The 25735-nt window shown below is 30.4% G+C and overlaps 1 protein-coding gene across 1 annotated transcript in view; it reads left to right on the plus strand.

Moving 5' to 3' along the window:
- Tmem131 (Transmembrane protein 131) overlaps positions 1–25347 on the plus strand; it is a 92361-nt gene extending 67014 nt beyond the window's left edge. Inside the window, exons 30-36 of the mRNA XM_016070370.4 lie at positions 1–104; positions 3457–3693; positions 18555–18812; positions 19539–19661; positions 19943–20082; positions 23299–23463; positions 24677–25347. Coding sequence (XP_015925856.2) covers positions 1–104; positions 3457–3693; positions 18555–18812; positions 19539–19661; positions 19943–20082; positions 23299–23463; positions 24677–24889 — 1240 coding nt within the window. The 3' untranslated portion in view covers positions 24890–25347. The remainder of the gene's footprint in view (positions 105–3456; positions 3694–18554; positions 18813–19538; positions 19662–19942; positions 20083–23298; positions 23464–24676) is intronic.
- The last annotated feature ends 388 nt before the right edge of the window (positions 25348–25735 follow it).

The raw sequence follows: 25735 nt of genomic DNA on the forward strand, positions 1-25735 counted from the left end.
CACTTTAGAACTGCCCTACAAATTAAAATCTGTGTCTGAAGATGAAAAGAAAGTGATAGAAATGCCTTCCAAAGATAGTTCTTCACTGTGTATGAAAAATTCAGGTATGCTTAAAATAATTTCAAAATGATTTTATTGTTCTCATAATATGAAACATCTATAAAAAAAGACCTGAAAATTAAAATTTTTGGGTAGTATCCAGTGGCCAGTAGATTCGAATGACCTTAGCGGCCACTTTTTCCTCAAATCTAACGAATCAGTAGCTGATATTGATAGGTCCTTTTCATTTTTTTGCTTGAATTAATTATTATTTATAAAAAAAACTTCATATTAGAAATGATCTACAGGTAGGAAAAGTTAATTTAACTGTAAAAGTAATATAAATATGTGACAAAATTAAGTTGAACTTATTAACTTTAAAGAACTTAATGTAAAAATATTTAGGGAAACAAAATTTACTTAATGTACACATTACAACTTTGAAGTATGTGAATTTTTAAAGAACTCTCCCTCCACATGAATTTTTGCACCACAAAATTGATGGATTCTGGAGGATCAAAATTTTGAATGGTGACATTATACATTTTACGAAAAAATTCTGTTTCCAGAGTCTCTTTCTATGTTGCTTACTTTTATCATTAAATGATTTTTAAAAAAAGTAATAGGAAAAAGTGACCAGTTGTTTATTTAATTTAGGTTCGCCCCCCCCCTTTTTTTTTACTCACCAACGTGGTGAGTGGTTATTTTCAGGTCTAACAAAAATTCAAAATTAACCTCCACACTCTTTTTAAAAATCTACTAAGAATGCAGCTTGGATTTTTTTAAGAAAGAAGATGACTTCTGCAAGAAATTTGAGAAAAATCACCCAAACAAGACTGAATTAATCTTTTGCTTGGCTTCAGCGCATGCATTTTTTTCCCTTCAGATTTTGATTACTGTAAAGCTTCATATTTTTAATCTAATTGTACATTTGTAGATGTTGGAATAAAATTCATTCATTAATATTCATGTCTTTTCAAACATGATTGGTTTGGAGACGTCCACCCCTCTTACAGGAATTTAGTCAAAATTACGATGAGGAGCTTAATTCAAATTAAGTTTTACGTATAAAAGTATAAATTCAGGGTTCTCACGGTCCTTGAGAGTCCTTGAATTTTTTTTTGCTAAATTTAGGTCCTTGAAAGTGCTTGAAAAACGTCTTAGGTCCTTGAAAAACTTGATAGGTCCTTGAATTTGTCCAATACTGCCGGCGACCTTTTTTATAAAACACCCGCGGATCTATCTCGTTCTTTCTGTTTTGTTCCCGAGCTCTCTCACGTGGTTTTTAACGCCACCGTTTCTAACTGGGCCTAGCGTCTTGGTGTCTGCCAAGCGCGCGGAGCACAGTAGACAATCAATGCGTTCGGGGCGAGACTCCACTTTATCATCTTTCTTAGATCTTCTTTTTTCTTATCAAAACTGGAATACTCTCGAATTTCGTAACAATATGTACCTTGTAGTTTTCAATAAATTTGCCGTTTTACCATCCGCACTTGTCCTTTTGTTTGCGTCATTTCAAAACTTTATTGTAAAGCGTATTCGCAAAGGCACAGCTTCGTATTTGTGTTATGTAGTTTAGGAAAGTTATGCCTGGGAAGTACTATTTTAATCCCCAATGGATGGATAATCAAGCTTATAAAGAATGGATTTTATCGATGCCCGAAAAGAAGTTCAGAGCCAAGTGCCGATTATGCATGAAGGAGATCGATATCGCAAAAATGGAAGAATCTGCTCTGAAATCACACATGAAAGAAAGGTAAAACAAAAAAGCAGTCTCATGCCCTGAGTTCTCTTTTTCCAAAGACATCAACATCTAATTCATCTGGTGTAAATACTCCTTCATCATCATGTGCACTATGTGAAACAGAAACTTTAATGGCCGAGGTAACATTGTCTTCTTATCTGGTCAAAAGGAATGTGCTTGATGCTGAAATTCTCTGGAGTCTGAAGTGCATCACTAGTAATTATTCATGTAACTCCTGTGAAGGGATTAGTAAATTGTTCTCCAAAATGTTTGCTGATAGCTGTATAGCTAGACAATTTTTTTGTAGTGCCACAAAGTGAGCCTATTTGGGCTCCTTTGGATTGGCACTATACTTCAAAGGGATTCTTATAAATGAGCTGAAGAATGTTGATTGTTACACTGTACTCTTTGATGAGATGTTAAATCAGTCTCTACAATCTAAGCAGATGGACATTATGGTAAGGAATTGATAATAAAGTTTGCACTAAGTATCTTACCTCCCAATTTATGGGTCATGGAACTGCAGAAAATATTTTGTCCTCTTTTTACAAATGCATGGATGATGGTTAAAAGCTCTCTAAAATACTTCAATTATCCATGGATGGACCCTATGTCAATTGGAAATTCTATTAGAAGCTTCAGTGTGAATTAAAAGAGAAATATTCCCACCGGGTCATATTCATTGGCAGTTGTGGATAACACATAACGAATAATGCTTTTAAACATGGTGAAAATGGGATATGTTCCATCTAATTTTTATTTTCAGAAAGAATTGTTGCTGCATAACATTTAGAGAAGGTTGTGTAAATTATAGATGAATAATTTCAGAAACGATGTTTAATAGAGGAGAGGGAGGGTTATGGAATAGTCATGGAATATGGAATACCTAAGATTTAGCTCTGTCTTTCATGCAGCCTTCACATGGAAATACACAGGATTAAAGGATTTCACCATTAACACCTCATTACCATTAGTTATAGATTGTGCTGAAAATGATTTTGTGAATTAATATGTAAAACCAGTAGGGTTGTTTTTAAAAAAATATAAATTTTAGTCCATAATACATATACTCTCTTCTCTCTATATAGGCAAAGCATTTAGGTATTATATTTGAAATTAATTATTGCCACAACAAGCATTGTTGCTTTTAGTAAAATAGAAGAGAATAATTTTTAAAATTGGGTCTTAGATTAAGGTCCTTGAAAATTTTGTTGAGGTCCTTGAAAAGTCCTGGAAAGTCCTTGAATTTCAATCTCATCATAGAGTGGGAACCCTGAAATTGGAGGCAGTTATTGTGGGGCTTCAAAGTCATCCCACTGTATCAAACAGCAAAAATTTCATTTTTGTGCTATCAGCACTAAAAACTAAGCCTGGTTTTTTCTGTTTCTAGTTTTAGAAACTTTAATAAACATAATGTAAAATTTGTATTTTGTCTAAATTTGTTTTGTATTTAAATTTTTCTTTAAAATAAATTCTACTGAAATCCTGAGCTTTTCAAAAACGTTTTTAGAAAATATTACTTTATTAAAAATAATTGCATTTTAGCTTCAATGTTATGTTTAAATTCTGCTTGTTAATTATTAGTGTAATAAACAGAATTCGTTGGTTGAAGTTTGAAGTAATAGAAAGCTTACATGTTCAAAATTATTGATTCTATTCTATTTTAATTTCAGAAAATCATGATGCTGTAGTGGAATGTTCACAAAATTTGGCTCTACAACAAGGGTTTCATAATTATCTGTGGTCTAAACCTTCAGATGGCACAAAATCTTCTCTGTCATTTGAATCATTTACAAAATTCCCTTCAACATACTCGGCAGTTGTTAGTAAAGATATACTAAGTAATGATACAGAAAAGAACAGTAACCTATGTGAAGTCAACAAAAATTGTTTAGAATCATTAAAACTAAGTAAGTCATTTATTGTCGACATTTTATGGTTTTACATTAAAAATGATTTTATATCCTAATAACATAATAATTGAAATACAAAGTTGTTAGCTAAAATAGATGTTGCTGTTTACCACAAAGATTGTTTTTAATTCTTATTATTAAGTTGCCCAAGTTTTTATTATAAACTAAATAACTTTATTTATACCAAATTTTAGTGTTCTGCGTTCTTGAAAATATTACTTTAGTTTTTGGTTTAGAAATATTTATTAATGTGTTATTGCTTAGCTCTTCTGCTATTGAGATTAGTTAGGAATACATTTCAACTATGCAGCAACAATATTTCTTTTGCATTTGTATGTTACAAAATTATGTTGTAATTCAATGGAATTATTGCTGCTGTACTATTTTATCATACTATTATCAAAATTCTTGGAATGCATGTTTATTAATTATGGAAAAAATGAATTCAGTACTATAGCAAAATTACTATTGTAATATACTATTACCTTGAAAAATACTGTAACAGAGTACGTTTTTAAAAAGTTTTTAGGAATCGCTTAAACATGCTTTTTTTCATTGGGTGTTTTTAAAAAATGCTTAATTTTCCCTTCTCCAAAATGAGATATTTTTTTCTTTACCATGTTGATTTTCTTCACAAATTATCTAAAAAGACATTGTTCTATTCAACGTTTTTACAATTAATTCAACCCCAATCTATTTCGGCCTACAGTCGCTCCGTCAAAAATACCACCGTTTTACATGTTCGATGAAATATTTGCGGATCCACCTGTGCATATACTGAGTAGAAAGGATTTTTATCCTCTCATGTGCAAATCTGCTGCATTTTGAAAAAGATTCTCAATTTCAGGTTTCACTTTTCGCCCTCTCAAATTGAACCAAAAAATCTCTAAAATTTTTGCTGATTACAGGGACCAGCTAAACATTGCAAATTTTTGTTCACTAATAGCGATAGAAATTTTAATTTCTCTTGTTAATTTCATCGTTGGTGACGCTCCATCGTCTTTATCACTGTCAAGCTAATGACTTCGCGATATTCTATTTATAGATCTGTAGCATAACCTTTGAACTTGAGGGATCATTCACTAATTACATTTCTTGTGGGTCCCCTAAACAGTCAATAATCTCAAAGCTTCATCATGTCAAATTTTCCATCTCCCTTTTATTCCTTTAATTTAAGAAATAATTGAGAATTTTAAGAGCGATATTTTTACCTGAGGGACCGTTCACCAATTGCAGGAAATTTTTTAAAACTTTTATTGTACTTTACAGGGGTGAGATTTTTCTCTTTTGTCTCGAATTTCAGCTTTGCAAAAACTCCTCTCTAAAAGTTTCGTTTTTTAAAATTTATTTTTTATAAGTATTCCGCTTTTTCTGAGAATTCATTTGTTGAAATAAAATTATATTTATTTCGGATTTTCAAGGATAAGCAGAAAATGCAAACTATGTACCGGCCAACCCTTCTTCATTTTTTCTTATTTTAGCTCTTTTCTCCACTTTTACGTACAGAAAATAACATTTTCGTGTTTTTACGTATTTAGCGCTGTCTTATAGGTCTCGCCTAAAAGTTTCTCCCCTACCTGAATGATTGATGGAGTGGGCGGAGGTACTCTATTGAAAAACCTCACCTGTTCCCGAAGATCATTACTCGCCAAATCTTTATGATGCCAACGACGATAAAGAGTCTCAAATGGAAAACTGATTTACCTTGTTTTTGAGAGACTTAGTTGATTAATTCTTCCTTTAGTGGGAGAGTGAAACTTGCGGAATTTTTCGGATGCACAAGGGATTTGAGTTAAAACATTACACGACATTTCCGAGTGTTTTTGTCATGAGTACCGTTCAAATGACGAGGGGGGGAACTCCGATGCTAACTTTTTGAAGATTATCTATACATATTGTGTGTCTTCGTATATTTTTTATACTTAAATTTTAAGGGCATACTGCATTGCATTATCTGATTGAAAATGCTGGGAATAATCAAACTGTAGCATTTGCTTTTTTATTTTTTTTTTTTTGAAACCTCAAAATGATAGTAAAAAAAATCAGTATGCCACAATGATAGCTATTTATGGAATTCAAGTGAAGATGCTACTGTTCATAAAAGGTGCTTTATGAATAGTAACATGATATTACCATAAAAGATGCTTTATGATTAAAATTTTCTTACTATGTTATATTCAAAAAACTCATAAACATTAAAAGACTCGATTAAAAATTTTTTTTTACAAAATAATAAAAAAAAAGATTTAAAAAAAAGATATTCGTGGCACTTCAGTTTTATAACACATGGATCAATAAGTCCCGAGACTAACAATGAAAACAACATTTTTTTTGCAAAATTTTTTTTTATTCATCAACATAATCACCTTTTAGGGTGATACAATCGTTCCAACACTTTTCCAATTTTTCAATACCATGTTTATAAAAAAAATTATCTTTCGCTTCAAAATAAGCTTCAGTTTCAGCGATGACCTCCTCATTTGAGCCAAATCTTTTTCCCTGGAGCACTTTTTTAAGATCAGCAAAGAGCCAGTAGTCACTGGGGGCTAAATCTGGCGAGTATGGGGGGTGGGGAAGCAGATCAAAGCCCAATTCGTTCAATTTTGCCATTGTTTTCATCGACTTGTGGCAGGGTGCATTGTCTTGGTGAAAAAGGATTTTTTTCTCTGCATGTGCGGTCGTTTTTTTGCGATTTCCTCCTTCAAACGCACCAGCAAGTCAATATAATAATCACTGTTGATCGATTTACCTTTTTCGAGGTAGTCAATGAAAATCACGCCATGCGTATCCCAAAAAACTGACGCCATGACTTTGCCAGCTGACTGCTGCGTTTTCGGACGCTTCGGACGGCTTTCGCCAGCTGTGCGCCACTCAGATGACTGCCGCTTCGACTCTGGAGTGTAGTGATGTAACCATGTTTCGTCCATGGTCACGTAACGATAAACAGCTTTCTGAATCATCGACTCGTTGCTGTTTTTGTTCCATCAAAAGCAATCGCAGCACCCACTTGGAAAAAACCTTTTTCATGCTCAATTTTTCATGAAGGATAGTAAATACACTTCCATATGATATCTGTGTCATCTCAGCAATCTCACGGAGCTTCACTTTACGATCTTCCATTATAATTTCTGTCACTTCACTCACATTTTCCGGTGTAACGGCTTCCACAGGTCTACCTGAGTGTTCCGCGTCATTTGTGTCGGTACGACCACGTTTAAACTCGGCAAACCACCGACAAATCGTTGCTTTTGATGGACAAGAGTCCGGGTAACATTTGTCAATCCATTGTTTTGCTTGCACAGTGTTTTTACCCATTAAAAAACAATGTTTTATCAGAACACGAAACTCTGTTTTTTCCATTTTTTAAACAAACTACAAAACGACTTTACTCCAACCTCGATAACTCAGCTGTTTCTGGTCCGATCGACTTAAAATTTTGACACGTTTCAAGCAAAGGTTAGTACTCTAGAAAGACCTGGTTACTGGTTTACTACGAGCGCCATCTCTGGGTTAGTCTCGGAACTTATTGATCCATGTGTTAAAGCAATGCTTTAAATTTTTTTATAAAGAATGCTTTTGTTGCTGTTGATTCATTTGTCGTCGTCGTAAAATGTAGGTGAAAAATTACAAAGGTAGCATATTAATAATCTTTTGACGTAGATTGGAGACTGGTGTGCGTTTTAAAAAAAAAATTTCTGATGCTCTAGTTATAAGCAAAAATATATTTAGGTATTTTTTACTTATAAAAAACACTCGAATAGTTACTAAAAATTCGTTTAGATTATCTGGAAATAACTTGTGTATTTTTATTAAAAGCGTTATTCGAAAGTTCTTTTTTTTTTTTTTTTATAAAATTGTATCAATAATTCTTACTCAAAAGTATATCAATAATTAATTTTGTAATTTCAATAATGAATAATTGTTCTTCTTAATTTAAATCTAAATAACTGCACATTTGAAGATTGTTTGGAAGTGTCATGTTTAGAAAATTTTAATTTTAACGCAGGAAAAACAATGATGTTTCATGTTGTGTTTTATAATCAAAAATTATTAAAATGCTAAATATAATATTTTCACTTATTTTGACTTAAATTATTCTAAAATAATGAGAAAAATATAAAAATTCCAGTTAAAAAATTAACGATTTAAAATATTGTAGTGTAAAATAAGTGAAAGAGTAAGAGTGAATCAGTACAGGAATAAAAAGTATTAAAAATTAACAAAACAATAAATTTTTCCTTTATGAGCACCTGTTATATTGGGTATGGGTTGATAAGGAGTTGAATTTCCAGTTTTGTTTGTAAAAGAGGGAAGAGATAACAACACTATCTATCACTTTTTAAGGTTGGCTCCAAGCAAACAAAATGGCTCAGTTTGAGTATGTCGAATCAATTTGAGGTGGTAAATTAGTTTTATTTAATCAATTTTTATTTAGAATAAGGATGAAACACAAAACGAAAATCTATTATAAGTGTATTTCAGATGATTGCAAAGCTTCCTTAATTCTAGAAAATGATCATATAATACGTCATAAAGCTCAGCATATCCATGCGCCTGATAAGACGCATGGGTATGCTGAGCTTTACAACTGTACTGGTTTATCAAAAGTTGTATAGCATATAATTATTTAAAAAAAATACCTATTTCAAACAATGTCAACATCGTTGTTTTTTCATTTGTTATTACATTTTGCTAATGTTCTTTTGTATCACCATTTTGTTTTCTTTGATACTCGTCCAGATACTTTATCCTCTTTTAATAGTTCTGATTGTTCCATGCAGTTAAACTTTGTCTGCAGTAATTACTTCCTTATAAATACCAGTTTTTTTGGATTCATTAAATTAAAAAGTTCTTTCAGATGTTCTAAATACCCGCCCGTGAATATTCCCCGATAGGCCATTATTTTTTTAATCGTTTAGTAAAAGTCGTCAAGTCAAATTTACCAAATATTCTAAACTTAAAGGGAAAAAAAAATATTGATCCTATGTGAAATGGAATTAATAGTAGTTTACATATTCTTCAGATTATTGATTATACAAGTCAATCAAATAAAAATTCAAAAATTGAAGCAAATTACAGTTTGTGCATACATTCAAGACTATTTTTAATGCTTACGAACCTTTACGAATATTTTGTGCATTAGAATAATCTCTAAATATCTCTCAATAGATAAAAATTAAATTAAAAAAAAATCAGAAATTATTAATTTTTGAGGTCTTTTAAACCCTTAAGATGGACACTTTGTCAGTAATCATTTGATTATAGTCTATCAAAATTAATTTAATGTGACTTTAAAATATTCTTAGAGATAGGAATGATTTACTGTGGATTATTGATAGACGCTCTACTTCCACATGTTTGTGCGAGTAATTATTCAACAGAGAATACAACTATTGAGTAACAATAATACATACTGCCCTACAATGATGGTCGAGACACTTTCAGATTTTGACATTTTTATTAATTTCTCAAGAAATACTAAGATTATTTTATAACTTCAGAGATACTTAGGTCATTCGTAGGGTTTAATTTAGCAATAAAAATTTAGTCGTCCAAGGGCCACCTTGGTATTCATTTAATTGTCATTAAATTTAATATGGTAGACAAATTTTAAAAAAAAATTGAACTTTACAATTGTATATTTTTTTATAGTTCACATGAAAAATTAACAAAACAATATTAATAGAATTAGTAGTATAATATCAATAGAATTATCACTCAAGTAACGCAAACTCAGTTCCTAAAGATCTTTCACAAAAAAATTAGTTCTGAAATTAAGGGTTTCCTTGTCTTCTGAGTTAGCTTCCATGATAAAATAGCAATCACATGGTATATCTTTTCCCTAATCTACAGGATGATTAGTTTGGAGTGGAGACGTGATTTTCATTACTTTTTAAAGAATGCATTAAATTCTTAATCACATGTTTAATATATAATAAATATATAAAAATGTTAAATGGTTGAAAATGTTAAATATATAAAAACATTTCTAAAATTATTCCGCGCATGCATAGAGTGAAAAAACTACTTTAAAAGCTCATATCTTGAGAAATTTTTAAATTTTTTTTATATAAACTTAAAAATAGCAATTTCAATAGTAATTGAAAATAGTTCTGAAAATTTCGTTGATTATCTGCGGAGTTATAGCCCAAAAAGATGCAAGAAAAAATTACTATTTTATTAAAATTTTAAGTATGGAGGGATTTGCAAACAACAACCAAAGTTATCAATGCAAATTAAAATCTTTTATTTCATCTATCCATCATCAATTTTTTTTTAATCTTTCATTCAAATTAATTGCTTTATTTTTTGGCATAAGGTGTTCAAAAATACTTGTTTTCGTTTGTAATTCATTGCTGTTCTTTGAAAGCTTTGAAACATTTTTTTTAAGTATGAGAAATTTCATGACCTAAACACGACTAAAGTAGTTCTTGAGAAATAATTCCAATTGGATTTAAACTACTTTCTTTTAATTCTGCTATTCAAACTTTTTTCAATGTCCCTACCTCATAAATTATTGGTCCAGATTTTATTAGATTTTTCCATGATTCAATGTTATTTTGTGACTGTGATATAACGTATAATTCTTTCCTCCTTTTCCCTTCTTCACTCAGATACTTCCCAAAATCACAATTGGCCAAATAAATGGTAACCAGTTAACAACACAAATATTTATTAACAAAGAAAAAAAATGAAGTTTGAAGAAAATTAATATAACCAATCCACCTAAACAATTCGCTTCCGCTCTCCATCAGAGCGTTCCCTCCTCTGTCTTTTTACAACATCTACCTTGATGACAGCGCCATCACAACATGGAGGCATGACACCCCCCCGACAAGATTGCGCTACACCTGGTATAGCGAAATCTGATCCACACAGTAGGATAATATATATATAAAAATATATTTAACACTTAATTGTAAATAAAACATATGAATAGAATACTTGTTACAAATACTTACACATAAACTATGTAAAATGAAAATAGTAGAAATATGACAGATGTATAGTTGCCTGGCTATAACACATAATATATACAATAAACAAATCAAATTGGTTATAACACATATACAAATCAAATTTCTATAAAACTGGTATGTATAAACAATTACAGATGAAAAGAATCCTTGATACAATTGATACGATATTGCAATAGATATTCAATTTCAATAATACTCATATATATATTTACAGATGAAAAGAAGCCTTGTTATAAAGCAGGTTATCATATGTTAGATTGTTTTTTAATAAGTACACAAAACATTTAATCACTTACTAGTCTTGATAGACCATCAGCATTTTTTAACTGAGCACCTGGGCAGTGTGTGATATGAATATTGTACCTTTGGAGGGCTAAAGCCCACCGTTGCAACTTAGCAGATTGGGGTGCTGACTTCTGTAAAAATATTAAAGGATTATGATCAGTTATAATGTCGATATTCGCACCAAATACGTAATTTTCGAACTTTTTAATCGACCATACTACAGCATACGCTTCACGTTCAATCGTAGCCCAGTTCTGCTGCACTTTGTTCAGTTTTTGGCTAGCAAAACTGATGGGGCAAAGTTGACCGTTATCATCTCTTTGGGATAAGCAAGCACCAACACCATAGGAACTTGCATCACACTGTATAACATACGTTTTTTTAGGATCTGGAGTATAAAGAGAAGGAGCTTCAATCAACTTCTTCTTTAGTTTTTGGAAGGATAATTCCTCTACGTCAGTCCAAGGAATAAGCTCTGGAACTTTCTTTTTGGTTAAATCCGTCAGTGGTTTTGCTATCTCAGCATAATTTTGTATATAATTTCTGTAGTAATTAAAGAGACCTAACGCACTTTTTAAGGCTGACTTAGTTTTCGGTGTTTCGATGATTTCCATAGCACGAAGCTTTTCAGGATCTGGTTCATGTCTACCATCTCCTATAATATGACCTAAATACTTGATTTGTGTTTTTGCGAAAACACATTTCTTGACATTAACAGTGAATTTTAGATTAGTTAATTTAGACAGTACCATATCTAATTGTTTAAGATGTGTATCCCAGTCACAAGAAAATATTGCTATATCATCGAGATATGCTTTGCAGAATTCACGATATTCACTTAAAGCACTGTTCATCACTTTCTGAAAAGAAGCTGCTGCGTTGCGGAGACCGAATGGCATTACCTTCCATCTATATTGAGCTTGATGAGTTTTAAACGAAGTAAGATCACGGCTTTCCTCTTCTAAAGGAATTTCCCAGTACCCTTTTAATACATCTAGGCAAGTTATAATTTTAGCATGTCCAATTTGGTTGATGAGATCTGATGAATTTTCCATTGGGTAATCAAAAGGTTTTGTTACAGCATTTAAATGTCTGAAATCGATGCATAAACGCATACTACCATCCTTCTTTGCCACGCAAACTACTGGGTAAGCAATGTCTGCTTCACTGGGCTCAATAAGACCTAGATTTTCTAATTCTGAAATTTGTTTGTCAACTTCAGTCTTTAAAGATTCGGGGATTTTGTAAATGTAGGGTTTCTTCCTCTCAGTACCTGGTATTAATCGAATTTTATGTTCACCTACATTAGCGACTTGTACTTTACCGGAGAATAATGATGCATGCTTGTGCAAAAGCTCAAGCAACTATGTTTGTTTACTTTCTTCTAAATGACTAACATCTACCTCAATGTCATCTTTTCCTAACGAAGGTGTTATAATTGGTGTAGGATGAATTTCACCAAATTCAACATCATCTTCAAAAATAACTCCCACGGTTTGTGTTCTAGCATGAAAATGTCTTATTTTGTTAGCATGAATATGTCGCACATTGCCATCTGGTAATTTAACCTTATATGAATTAGGATTAACTCGTTCTATTATTTCGCCTGGTCCTGTCCATCTTGCGTATAGTTTATTCGAAGAATCCGGAATGAGTAAATAGACTAATTCACCTTTCTTAAACTCTTTCATTCTTGTACTTCGATTAAAATAATGAGCATAAGAATTTTGTTTCTTAGTCGTAGTCAAAGAAGCGAGATCTGCGGCCTTTTCCAAATTTATTTTTAATTCCTGTAAATAATCTACAGCCGAATTGCTAAGATTTAGGGGTAATGGAATCTCACCTGACCAAGAAGATTTTAGAACTGACAAAGGGCCTCTAGCTTCGCGTCCATACATAAGTTTAAAAGGAGATATTCCCGTCGTACAATTTGGTACTTCGCGGTACGCAAAAAGTAAATATGGAATATGTTTATCCCAATCGGTAGGATCTGAACGGATAACATGGTGTAACATCTGTTTAAATATCCTATTCCATTTCTCTACTAAACCATTTGAAGCTGGGTAAGATGGAGTGGAAAATCTAGGACTTGCTCCTAACCTATTTTCAAATTCTTTCGTCAATTGCGAAGTAAAATTAGTACCCTGGTCACTGCAAATTACTTCTGGAATTCCGGTACGCATGAATATCTCTAAAAGGGCATCGCATGTTGTCTTAGCAGACAAATTTTTTAGTGGGACGACTTCGGGCCATCTAGAATTTTGATCAATTAAACATAAACAATACTTATGTTTTCTACCCGAGGGTGGAACAATTTCTCCAATTAAATCTATATTTACCGTGTGAAAGGGATATGGAGCTCTAACGACAGGGGTTATAGGAATTTTATCAGATTTTCGCTCCGGACTTTTTAATTGACAATTTTTGCAGGTTTTGCAATAATTTTCAACATCTTTTGAAACATTAGGCCAATAAAAAGATAATTTTATGCGTTCCTTAGTTTTTCGTATTCCTAAATGATTCTCATTATGAGCTAATTGAAGAACTTTATCCCTATAAATTTTAGGTAATACTAATTGATATATTGTATCGCCACAAATTTTATCTTTATGAAATAATAAATCATCCCGCAAAAAGAAATTATTCTTTTTCAAGCTAGCATCTTTAAAAGAATTCTTTAAAGTTAAACAATCTTTCTGCATTTCTCGAAATTTATTAGCCTCCGAATATTCATCGCTAGAACTGCATAATTTATTAGTATTCGACATTAAATAAATACCGCACCCTGTTTCACTTTCTTCTGATTGTGAAAATGAATCCTCTGACCTTGATGAACTTTTATTCATTTCTTCCCCCTCGTCTACTGACGTGTCGCATTCTAAAACTAAAGTGTTTTCAATTTTAGCTGAATCATCATTTTGATAAATCAAAGAATTATAAGCGTCCGGTGTAATTAAACAAGGGATGTTTAGTTTATCTGTTAAAGCAAACAAAATATTTGAACTATAAAATAGACAATCGTCAGGGTTTTTATAATAAACAGGCAATATAGCTAATTTCGCCTCGACTTGTTCTTTAAATGCGGATTGTAAAATTATTTTTCCCTTAGCTTCTATTTCTAAAGACGGAAGTAGGGACATATTCAAAATAGAGATCTCAGCCCCGCTATCGATGATCGCGTCTATTTGTCTACTTGCAATAGAAATTGTGACTTTTTGTAACGGGTACAAATTAATTTCATTTAAAGTCTTAGAACTCTGCAAATGTTTCGAATTTACATTTGTAACAACTGCAGTATTATCACTGGATTTATTCATAGACGTTTGTGTGTTACTTCGCGTTTTGTTTTGAATATCATTACCGCTTTTATTTGAATGATCATAGTATTTATTTCTTCTATTTGGGCAACTCTTAGCCATATGTGAGTTACTAGAACAGATATAACATTCGCATGTGTGGGGAAAATATTTGTTTTCTCTAGTAAATGGTGGTTTTCTCAAAGGTGGTGGAACATACTTAGTGTTTCCATTCGGATTGCGATTGTTAACCGAATTATCATACAATTCTGAAAAATTTCTACCTTTAGAGGTAAACCAATTATCGCACAATTCAGCGATCTGCCTAGGTTTAAGCCAAGTATCTAATTGTTTTATTCTAACATAGCTTCGAGTTTCGTTGTCTAACGCACTTAGTAATCTATCGCTAACTATTAATTCATTCAGCGTTTCAAAATCTTTTACATTTTTAAGTTCACAATAAAAATCCCAATTGGCTCTTAATCTACTAGCAAATTGCATATGGTTTTCATTTTTGATCTTTTGGCGTTTAGAAAAGTTTCTAGACAGGCTTCTGGGGTAGGTTGGAATTCTTTTAAAATTAAAGCTTTAACTTTAGGATAATCTTTTATTTCTTCCGCGTTTGCATAAACTACCAAATGTGCCGCTCGTTCACCTAACAAATTAAATAATATTTCGACTTTTAATTCTTCCGGAACATTTTTTATTACAAATGCTTTTTCAAGAGACGTAAAAAACAAATTCCAAGATTCGGGTTTACTAGGAACGGAAATAGTTAAAGTTTTAACGCTTTTGATTAATGTTTCTAAGTTATTATTATTTGAACTAAAATCATTCCCTACATTGGAGTTAGAGCTATTACTCTCTGTCTGCATTCTAGTTAATTCTAATTGTGCTTTAACAATCTCAAGCCTAGTCTTCTCGAGTTCTAATGCTGCTTCAGTTGTTGTTTTGTTTTGATTCTTTTCTGCATTTAACAATTCTGCTTCTTTTCTCTCTCGTTCAATACGTTCGGTAACTGTAGTAATTAAAAATTCTTTAACAAAATCAAAGTCATTTTTAAATTGATCACTTTTTTCTATCAAATCTTTTAAATCAACAACTTTATGCTCCGATTTTACTTCTAAACCTAATTCTTCGGCAGCTACTACCAAATCTTCTTTTTTCATCCCCCTTATGTTAAACATAATTGTTCTATTTATTTCTATTCCCAAAATAATTATAATTTCTCTAAATCACAATTATTCTCCTCTTTAAGAATATCACTTAAAATCAATACTTCTCATAATTCAATTCTTAAAATGTTTCTTATAAACAGAATATGATAAATCTCATACCTTGATTTATGCTCTGTTTCTCGTATGAGAGCGTGCTGTGATATAACGTATAATTCTTTCCTCCTTTTCCCTTCTTCACTCAGATACTTCCCAAAATCACAATTGGCCAAATAAATGGTAACCAGTTAACAACACAAATATTTATTAACAAAGAAAAAAAATGAAGTTTGAAGAAAATTAATATAACCAATCCACCTAAACAATTCGCTTCCGCTCTCCATCAGAGCGTTCCCTCCTCTGTCTTTTTACAACATCTACCTTGATGACAGCGCCATCACAACATGGAGGCATGACAGTGACATCTAATAAAAACCAAAAATTCAACTTTACTTTTAAAAGAATTTTAAAATTATAGTTTACAGGCATTGTTTATTGAGATATTCTATGTGTAAAAAAAGTTTTCTGTACATTTTTTTTCTTTTTGTATAAAATATAATTTCATTTAAATTTAAAAAAATTTTTGGATTGAGCAAATTGATTTACATTCCTTCATTTCGTATGACAAAAACCAACTAACTATATTTAATTTATTTTAGTAAAAGGTGATTTTTCTGAAAGCTAATAAATTGTCGAAAAATTTATTTGCGAAAAAGAACAACTAAGTTTTAAAAAGAAAGGCTTCAGGATCAAGATTTTTGAAAAAGTAAGAAAAAACTTTGGATCTGGGGAAAAAAAGAGAGTTAATTATAAAACCGCATTTAACAATGTTGTGCTTAATAATAATAAATAAAATTGACGTGAAAATATTTTGTTAATACCATTACAGACTATTGAATGATTTCTCAGTTCTGTACTGAACATGAATTTAATTTAGTTCTTTAGTTCGCAAGTCTGTATCACGGCTTGAATATCAATGCATAGAAATAGTTTCAATCATTATCTCATAAAATCTTGAGAAAAATAATTATTTTTTCTAATTATGTTTTTACGGTGCAGTTACTATATTATGTTAAATTCTTATATGTGTCGCATTTTCAAACCTCATTCATACAGACGATACATTTTATGGTTTAAAATTATTAATCATAATAATAACATTATGATCGATTTCATAAAATTTAATTTACGTAATAATTGTACTCAGTGAAAAATTAGATTTGAACTACAATTAAAAAAATTCTTGAAGACTTCAAATATTTCTTTAATGCGATTGTTAATAACGACTTCCAATGTTTAGAAAAAATGTTCTGATAATTGAAACTTTATTTATTTTTATAGTTTATTTAAAATTGCAGAAACACTACATAAATCTATTTCAATTCGTTAGACAAGATAAGCTATTCATGAAATGGTGGTAAGTCAAGGTACAGCTCTTTCGCTTCTTTCATTCTTAGAAAATTTTCCCACTGATAGCTAAGACTTTTCCCTCTCATGACTAAGACTTCCATCTCACTCTTGCGGAGAGGAAAAATCCTTCTTCATACCAGGAAAAATAGTAACCTTGTTATAAGAAAAACGCCAAGAGAAAATAGCTGTATCATACCAAGAGAGTATTAAGCCAAGTCCGTTCTAGGGGGGCTTTTTAACGCAACTGAAAGCAATTATCCTTATCTTGACAGCTGAAGTTTGGGCGAGGTCTACAATGAACCGTTTTTAGCTTGTTGTTTGCTGGCGCGAAAGCAAACGAAATAATAAAAAAAAATAGTGGCGGATTTGCGGTGAAAATATTTATATGCTCATTCAATTAATCTTGTAGATTTTTATTTATTATGGCTAAACAAAAACAATACAAAAAGCCTTTAAGAAATCCCAAGCCCAGAATCTGATGATATCTCGATTCTTATTTGCATAATTTAAATATCGTACATTGCGATTCTTATTTACGAGATTTAAAATTCCGATATCGCGATTTGTGTTAACGCTTTTTTAAAATCGCGATTTTATTATCAAATATCGATTTTCGTATTTATCTGATTTAAAAGTTTCGCGTTTTGATTCTTATTCACACAATCTAAATATCGTACATTGTGATTCTTATTTACGAGATTAAAAAATCCAATACCATTGTGTGTCCCACTTATGTATGCATATACATTTGAACATACAATGTGCGTAAGTAAGAATATACTATGTACTAGATACAATGTATGTAAGCATTCAACTTTTTTAACTTATTCATGCAAGCATTTGTATACAGTGCTCGTTCGTGTATATATACGCATAAACAGACAGCATTGTTAAGTGCTCATGTATGTTCAACATATTTATAATTTTGCGCAATAACTATTTTTGCAATTATTCTGTTAGATTATGATTGCTGGTAACAATGACTGCTTTTATAATTGTACATATTGATTTCATTGATTGCTTAAAATAAAAGATTTCGGTCATTCGGACATTCTCTCTGTGTAGTAATAGTAAAATATGTGCAAATTTTGTGAGGGAACTAAGAGTTTTTTAATAACAAAAAGATTAATTTTTTCGCAAGAAATTAGTAGCCTTTAATTTTTACTTATAATGTATCTTTTGAGCCAGTAAGATTTGTTTTCTGTTACAAAAATGTGTCATGTGTTTAGTTAATGTCTTAAAAATATTGTGTAAGGTTTTCAAAAATGTTATCTTCTACAGACTGAGTTTGCTTAATTCTAATTTACAATTAAATAGATATTTATGTTCTGAAAATTGAATTTGTTTTTTTTTATCAAGCAAATTTTCTCAATTAATATTTATTAAGTGAGTTCACCAGACTGTGCTAACAGTTAATTTGTGTACAATTCAATAATTAGTTTAAAAATTATGGTAATTTTTCCTAATTTTAAGCTGATTTCGATTAGTTGTGCTCTTACATCCTTAATACAAGTATTTCTTTCAATCTCTCTAGTATAAATTATTATTTTTTTTAATAAAATCGGTGTTCTTTGCTAAATTTTAGAGTTTGAATTAATATGTAAGTTTTTCTAAAATGTCTGTTATATTTGAAACAAACTAAATTTCAACTTATTCTCTACAAATTTATTTAGATTCCTCCAGATCTAAATGTCAAAATTATCAATCTGCAATCAAAACTTCTATTAATCAGTCATCTATGGGTCAAAATGCTTGGAATATTGAAAGTGGTGACATTAGTTCAGATTTACAAGACAAACTCTCTGGCTCAAAGTTAAGGTGTTGGATGTTAAAAACCAATGAATTCTGCTCTTCGACTGATATTGCTCCAGATCTTGAAAGAAAAGAAAATGACTTAATTCATGGATGCCAAAATCTTTCAAGGCAAAATGGTATGTATGATATATAACTGACATATAGACCAGGGTACTTCTCAAATGTTTTATAAATATTTCATAAAATATTTAAATACTTGAAATATTATTTTAAGGATGAATAAATTAGTCTAAAGTACTTATTTCAACCTATCTCTTAAATAATAACCTGGTTTGATGTTGATAGCATTAGTAATGTAACTTTACCTATTGCTGCCATTTATTAAGGATATTATCAGATGCTGATCTTATTTAAACTTTATACTCTTACTTTTATTCTTTCAGTGTTAGATCGGTTCAGTTAACAAACATTATACACTTGATATGTATATATATAAAACTTTGAGTTTCTTTACCAACACCTTAAATTTTACTATACATTAAAATACTATATTAATAATTACACCTTTTATCTTACTTTTTATAACTTCAAACTATTTTGCTTTGTAACATTTATATTGTAATAAGCATACTTAATAATGCAAATTATTAATTAAATATTGATTTATTTCATTTTATTTGCAGAATTTAATTTAGAAAATGTACAATAAAACAGCATAACCAAACTTAGACTAACCCTCTATATGCAAAATAAATATATGATTTAAATTTTTCTGCATAAATGTTTAGCAATGTAATTGAAAATAATAGATGGATTTTTTTTATTCTTTATAATTATTTTATTGAGAAATTATAAGTAGTAAACTGAAGTTGAGTTTTTTTAACTTTAAATTTTGAATATAGATTCTTCTTCTTTAAATAAACCAGTATCTTGGATTGGAAAGTCACAAATATCTTTACTGCAAGCTTTACAAACAGAACGTCAACTGAGACTTGAAGCATATGATAAACAACCTGAAGTTTATGGTATGTTAATTACATTACTGAAATATTTACTATTATTCTTTTACTTTTTAGAAAAGGAAACTATGGTTATGTGTTACTTTAATTTTTAAAGATTTTGTGCAAGTTTATCAGAAATTAAAATCATATTTATTCTTATCAATTCTATTAATTTGAACTTAATATAGTGAAATATTAATTTAAAAAATTTTCAAAATTATTTTATGTGTATTGATGTGATGTGAGTTTTTTAAACTTTATCTTTTCATCTTAAAATATTTATATGGATGTTTTTTTTTCTTCAGAAGATTGGCCAGGGTTTGATTTAACACCTATCAGGGAAAGTTTTTGGGATACAAATTATAGTCCAAATTCAGATTCCTGGACAGAAAAATCTGGCACTACTAATTTAAATTTAGACCTTAGTGGAGCTATTAATCCTCATGTAAGTACCCTTTTTTAACTGTAGCTATAGAACTAGATCTCAAGTGTTTGCGTGTACATTTAATAACATATCGGTTACCTTAACTTGAGTAAAGGGAATTGATTGTCAATGATAAATTCTAAACAGAAAATAGTTATAAAATTTTCAGTTATCATGTTTCAATGAATTTAACTATATCACTGTAAAATATCCCAAATCAGTTTTTATTTTTAACTTATGGTTTAAAATTACTGATTTTAGATTATTTGAAAATTACTGGTTATTTCCTTTTTATTTCCTTACAAAGCATCCAAAGTGTTTATTTAAAAAGGATAGAATTCTCCACTAACAACATACTGTAGCATTTTTATTTAACAAAAATTATAACTTTTATTGCTCCTTTAAATGTTGATAAAACTGGAAGATGGAATTGAAATTGAGGTTTATGAAATTGGGAGAAATTTGTAATCATCACTGCTCTTTGTAATTATCAATGCTCTTTGTAGATGCATGGCAACCTAATAGCTGTAACGAATTCAAATTATTCCCAAGAGATATTTGAATAAAAATATTTAAAATATTAGAGCAATGACAAAGAAGATTTAACTAAGAAAATGTTTTATGGTAACTGATTAGGAAATATGTCAGAAATTTTTCTTGTAATATAAAGAAATATTTTGATGCAAAATTCAAGTTAATACAATTTGATTGTATTTTTTTTCTCCATTTACATCCATTTCACTGCAGCTTTAAACCACCTTAACAACAGTAAACTGCTCTTAAACACAGAGCTTTGCTCAAAATTGGGTCAGACTTATTGTAGTCCTGTACTAGTTTTTTCTCTGAATACTGCAAACTGCTTTGCAGTGTGTCCCAATTAAATAATTAGTGCCATAACAGCAAAGAAAACCAATGAGAACTAAACACATGCATTAAAGTCAACATCTAAACACATATTCAAAAGGAGTAATTCACTTACTCCTTTGGAACAAAACTTTGTGAACAAGACAAATAAGTGAAAAAGGAAATTAAGAAAAAAAGTGCCATGTCGAAATAAAGCCACTTCTGATAATATCCAAAATATCCATTACATATTATCTCAAGTGTCAATGATGTCAGTCTTCAATTCTACCACAGATTAAAACTACTTTTTGCATATACAGACTTACTGATTATAGATCTACATGTTTTCTTGGGGATTTAGGTCATGAGAAATTGGTGGTTATTCATGAAATACTCCTTGTTGTTGAAAAACTGCCACTTTAAAGATTTTACAATGTAAATAAAGGCATTCTTTTTTTGAAAAATGGAAATTTAGGTCACTAATTCTTTTTTCAAAGGCCAGTAAATGAGCTTCTGGCATTTTTTTGTAATCAATAGACTATATGCAGCCTGGGGGAAAGGCCACATTAAGTTTACTACCATAACTGAATCCTTTCCATAACATTTATGAGTCTCCTGACTGTTGTCCATTTTGAGATAAGTTTCTCTCTTTTTTTTCTCATCTACTATTTTACTTTATATATCCTACAAGAAATTTGCGGTATAAAAACAAATTAGCTATACCTCATGGTGAAAGCTAACTACAAGCAAACGCGAGTATAAAATAAGAGACTAAAGATGATCCAGGCAGTTTTATATGCCATTATAACGGAATGAGAATAGTAAAGAATTTCTTCTCCATTACACAGTAAGGTAGATACTCATTAAATATGAGAGAAGGCTTCAGATTTGGTGGGAAACTTAGCTTAGCATCTTCCCCATGCTGTATGGAGGCTACCTTTAATTAAAAATGCATTGGTGGCATAAGTAAAATTTTCCAGCAGGCAATGGTTCCTATTACTTTGCAAAATCTTCAGAGTGTTGGTTTTATGGATAATAGGCTGCATGTTACGAAGGGCTTGCCCTTTCACTTGACCTATATTCTTGAGAAAACAGGGAGACTATTCACAGTAAGTCTGAATTCATCAAAAATATCAGTTTTCAGTTTGTGTTGGTATTAGAAGATGCCAACATTGAAAATCTGGAATAATATGTATGCTAACTTCCACCAGGGTTTAGTAATTGGTAAGTAACATTCTATATAAACATGTGAGGGCGGAGTTATCGACCATGCCAACCTTCATCTATCAAAAGGTACCTCGTGATTGAATCAAGTTGGCATGTCTTATATACAAGTGAATTGATGTTTAATTTTCGTAGTGGTAGTTACTCCACAAACATGTAGGATATTTTTGCGATATTCAGAAGTGGTTTTATTTTCAAGAGACACTTTTTTCCCATTCTTTTTTTCTTATTCAATGTTTTTTCTTGTCTAGGTCAAGTAGAAAGTGGATTTGAGTAGGAATTCTCCAGGTCGAGTAGGAATTCCTTCTAAATATGTGTTAAGATATAAACTTACTTAATATATAGATTTGATTTTCTTTGCATTGAGTAATTTCACAAAATAAGGTAGCTATATTTTAGGTAGCTATATTAGTAGCTATATTACACACTATAGAATAACCATATTTGCAAAATATTTTTCGATTCTTCTCCAAAAAGACTTCATGAGAAAGCTAGCTTTCTTTAGGATAAATAATGGTATCAAGTACTGAGATATTCTTGTAATATTTCATTCTTTTCTCCTTAGTTTATTATGTTGCATTATTTCACTATTATGTGTTCATACATAAAATTTGTCATTTATAATTCCAGATTTGTTTTTCCGTTAAGTCCTCCATTTAATTAAACACGGACACTTCTCACAAAATTTTATTAAGCTTGCTCTAAATAAATTCTGGTGACAGAAAAATCTTTTAAAGCAAGTGCATTTACCAAAGATTCTTCATTTTGATTATGTTTGTGAAATTGATAAATTATCTTTGATTAATACTTTGCTTGGTAGAAAAAACTCTTTCTCCCATTTCTTTTAAGATATAAAAAAAGTTTCTATTCTAGATTTCTTTAAAACTAATAAAAATTTCTTAGCCTGTTTACTCAAAAATGCTTCTAAACACCAACACCCAGTCATATTACTGCACTTAGTATAACTAGAGTTACTGAAGCAACCCTAGAATAGCTATGTATGGTGTGTGAGCAATTGCTCTCGGCCACAATGAAATTTGTTTGTTCTTTCTTTCCCTGCTTTCCTGTTTCTTGCATTTTTTTTACCAAAAGCCTTTTTCTGCATGCAATATTTTTAACAATAACTTATTTTTATGTTCTCAAATACTGAAATATCACTTTTGGTTACAGCCAAATTTATCACCAAACAATATATGGGAACATTCAATTCCACCTACGACTTGGGAACCTGAAACATCATGGTCATCTTCTTGTGACAACTGCGGTTTCGTTAGTAGTAATGGACTGAGTGATAATGTTGTGATGGCACCTGAAGATAGTGGTATTGAAAAAAAGGTATAATACTTAACACCTCTTAAAGTTTTACTAGGGAGATGCCGAAAGTGTTACTTGCCATTGTTATTAACTACATGAAAGTGTAATTATTGGCTATAAATCTTATGCTGTGAGAAATACACCTAGGAAAAGTGTGTAGCCGTAAAACAACTGATTACATATCATTCAGTTAGTGAAAATCAACTATTTAAAAACAATTCTTTATTTTTATACTAGAGCAAAATAGAAATATTTTGCCGTACGATTTTTTTATAGGAGAAAAATACTATTTATTAAAATTATTATAGTTTGTGGCCCTGTGACAGAATCATAGCGCCATGGTGACATTGTCGCAGAGCGTTACAGAGCTCTTGCAGAAAGATTTTTTTCTGGGGAGAAACAATTTTGGTTTTCTTTTCTGTAGAAATTTACACGTTAAATTTAAATAGTACATTTAAATTATCACTTTTTGTCACATTCAATTTACGTTGATAGTATCAGATATCCCTGATTGTTTTGATTGTATTTTCGGCATTTATTGATTTTCATATGGTTTTTAATTATTCCAATATATTTCAGACGATATGGGAAATTCGAATCGTGCATTCGAGTATTTACTTTTTAAAGCAACAATTCTATCGTTTTTTTGGCAATTATTGTTTTTTATTTCCATATAGTTTTTAAAATCCAATCTTAGTTATTAACTATCAAATCTTGAAACGAAATACGTAACCTCTTTTTGAATATTCCGATTCACGTGATTTCTTCGTTGATCTGTTTTTCAGCATTTACTGCTACGGATTTCATGATTTTAAATTATTTTTTTTAAATGTGTTAGTGATTTACAAAATGCAATAAAGGAAATAATTAGTGAGTTTTTCTCCCCAACAATATGCTGGAATGTCACCCATTATATTATAATGAAATAAATATTACATATTCTTTTAAAAATAATATATTGTCTTTGTAAACACAGCGTTTTTCTTACCTTGAATTAGTGACATACGTCTTTGTTATTATTGAAAGTATCTTGCAGAAAGATATTAGTGCTAGAGTTTTGTCGCAGAAAGCCTGAAAAATTCTGTCATAGGAGTTTGTGATTGGGTTTGTAGGAGTTTGTGATCTTGTTAATGTTATTTCATATATTAACTCATTTTTCTGTGAATTACTTTTACTTTTCTTTAATTCTGGTGACGGTTGTTATTTAATTGAACATTTTTTTGCTATTTTTTAGGAATCTGCTACAACTGAATTCGACCCTTTCCATACCCCAAGCCCTCTTTGGATTTCGCCCCTTAATGACAAACAAACTTTTTCAAGCACTTCAGGTGCAAATACATGGTCTTTCAGCTTGTTTTCTGATCCTTCTCAAGTTTTAATGACTGAAAATGCTCATGATTCAAGAGAGGAAATAATTGATGTAAAGACTGAAACTTCAACCATTTGATTTTATTGAAAAATTTAAAACTAATTAAAATTCATTTCTGTCTATTCTAAGTATTTAAATCTGTAAATGTACTAATTTCATGTATTTGCTGTAAAGTGTGGTTAATACTTTCTTTGAGTGTTACTAATATATACTTAAAAAATTAAGTACAAACTATTCAACTAAATTTCAGATGTTTTTGGTGAAATTTTTTTTTCTAATAATATAGTTAATTTACGTGTCATAACTTGTTTAGTTCCCTAGATCCTTGTAAATCTTATAACACTATTTATATATCGTTAATCCCGTATGTATTTGGAAAAACATTGGAAACATTTGGAAAAACATTAGTTAAAAACATTGTTAATTGAGAAATAGTTCATATTAAGCTATATTTTCTCTTATAACTCTGATGGTTAAGCACCACTGCAAATTTGAACTCAAAACTCTCTTACTCTGCAACAATTTCCAAATAAAAAGCATAAAAGAAGTGGCTTAATGTGTAAGAAGGCAGTGCATTCAACTTTTTTTAAAAAAAAGCTTGAACTACCACTCAAAAAGTTGATTTTATTTTGTATTTGTTATGACATTTTTAAGTTTTATTGAAAGTATAAAACTCCTTTCAAGATTTAGTGATATGTATATAACTTTTTTTTATAAAAAAATTATTGTATTGTCCGTAAACATGTTTCGACATGAAGCAATGACTACTGAATTTGAAATCTTGCAAGTCTAATGTTTATCAAATAAAAAAAACTAATCAAATTTGAGCAATAAAACTACAATCTGATCAATTTAAACACACTATTTGATATGTTGGTGAATTTTTTTGAAAATGAAGTACTAATAAAACTGCAATCTGATCAA

This window comes from Parasteatoda tepidariorum, chromosome 12, assembly GCF_982258835.1.
Source record: "Parasteatoda tepidariorum strain Cologne lab strain chromosome 12, Ptep-v5.0, whole genome shotgun sequence".
Lineage (NCBI taxonomy): Eukaryota > Metazoa > Arthropoda > Arachnida > Araneae > Theridiidae > Parasteatoda > Parasteatoda tepidariorum.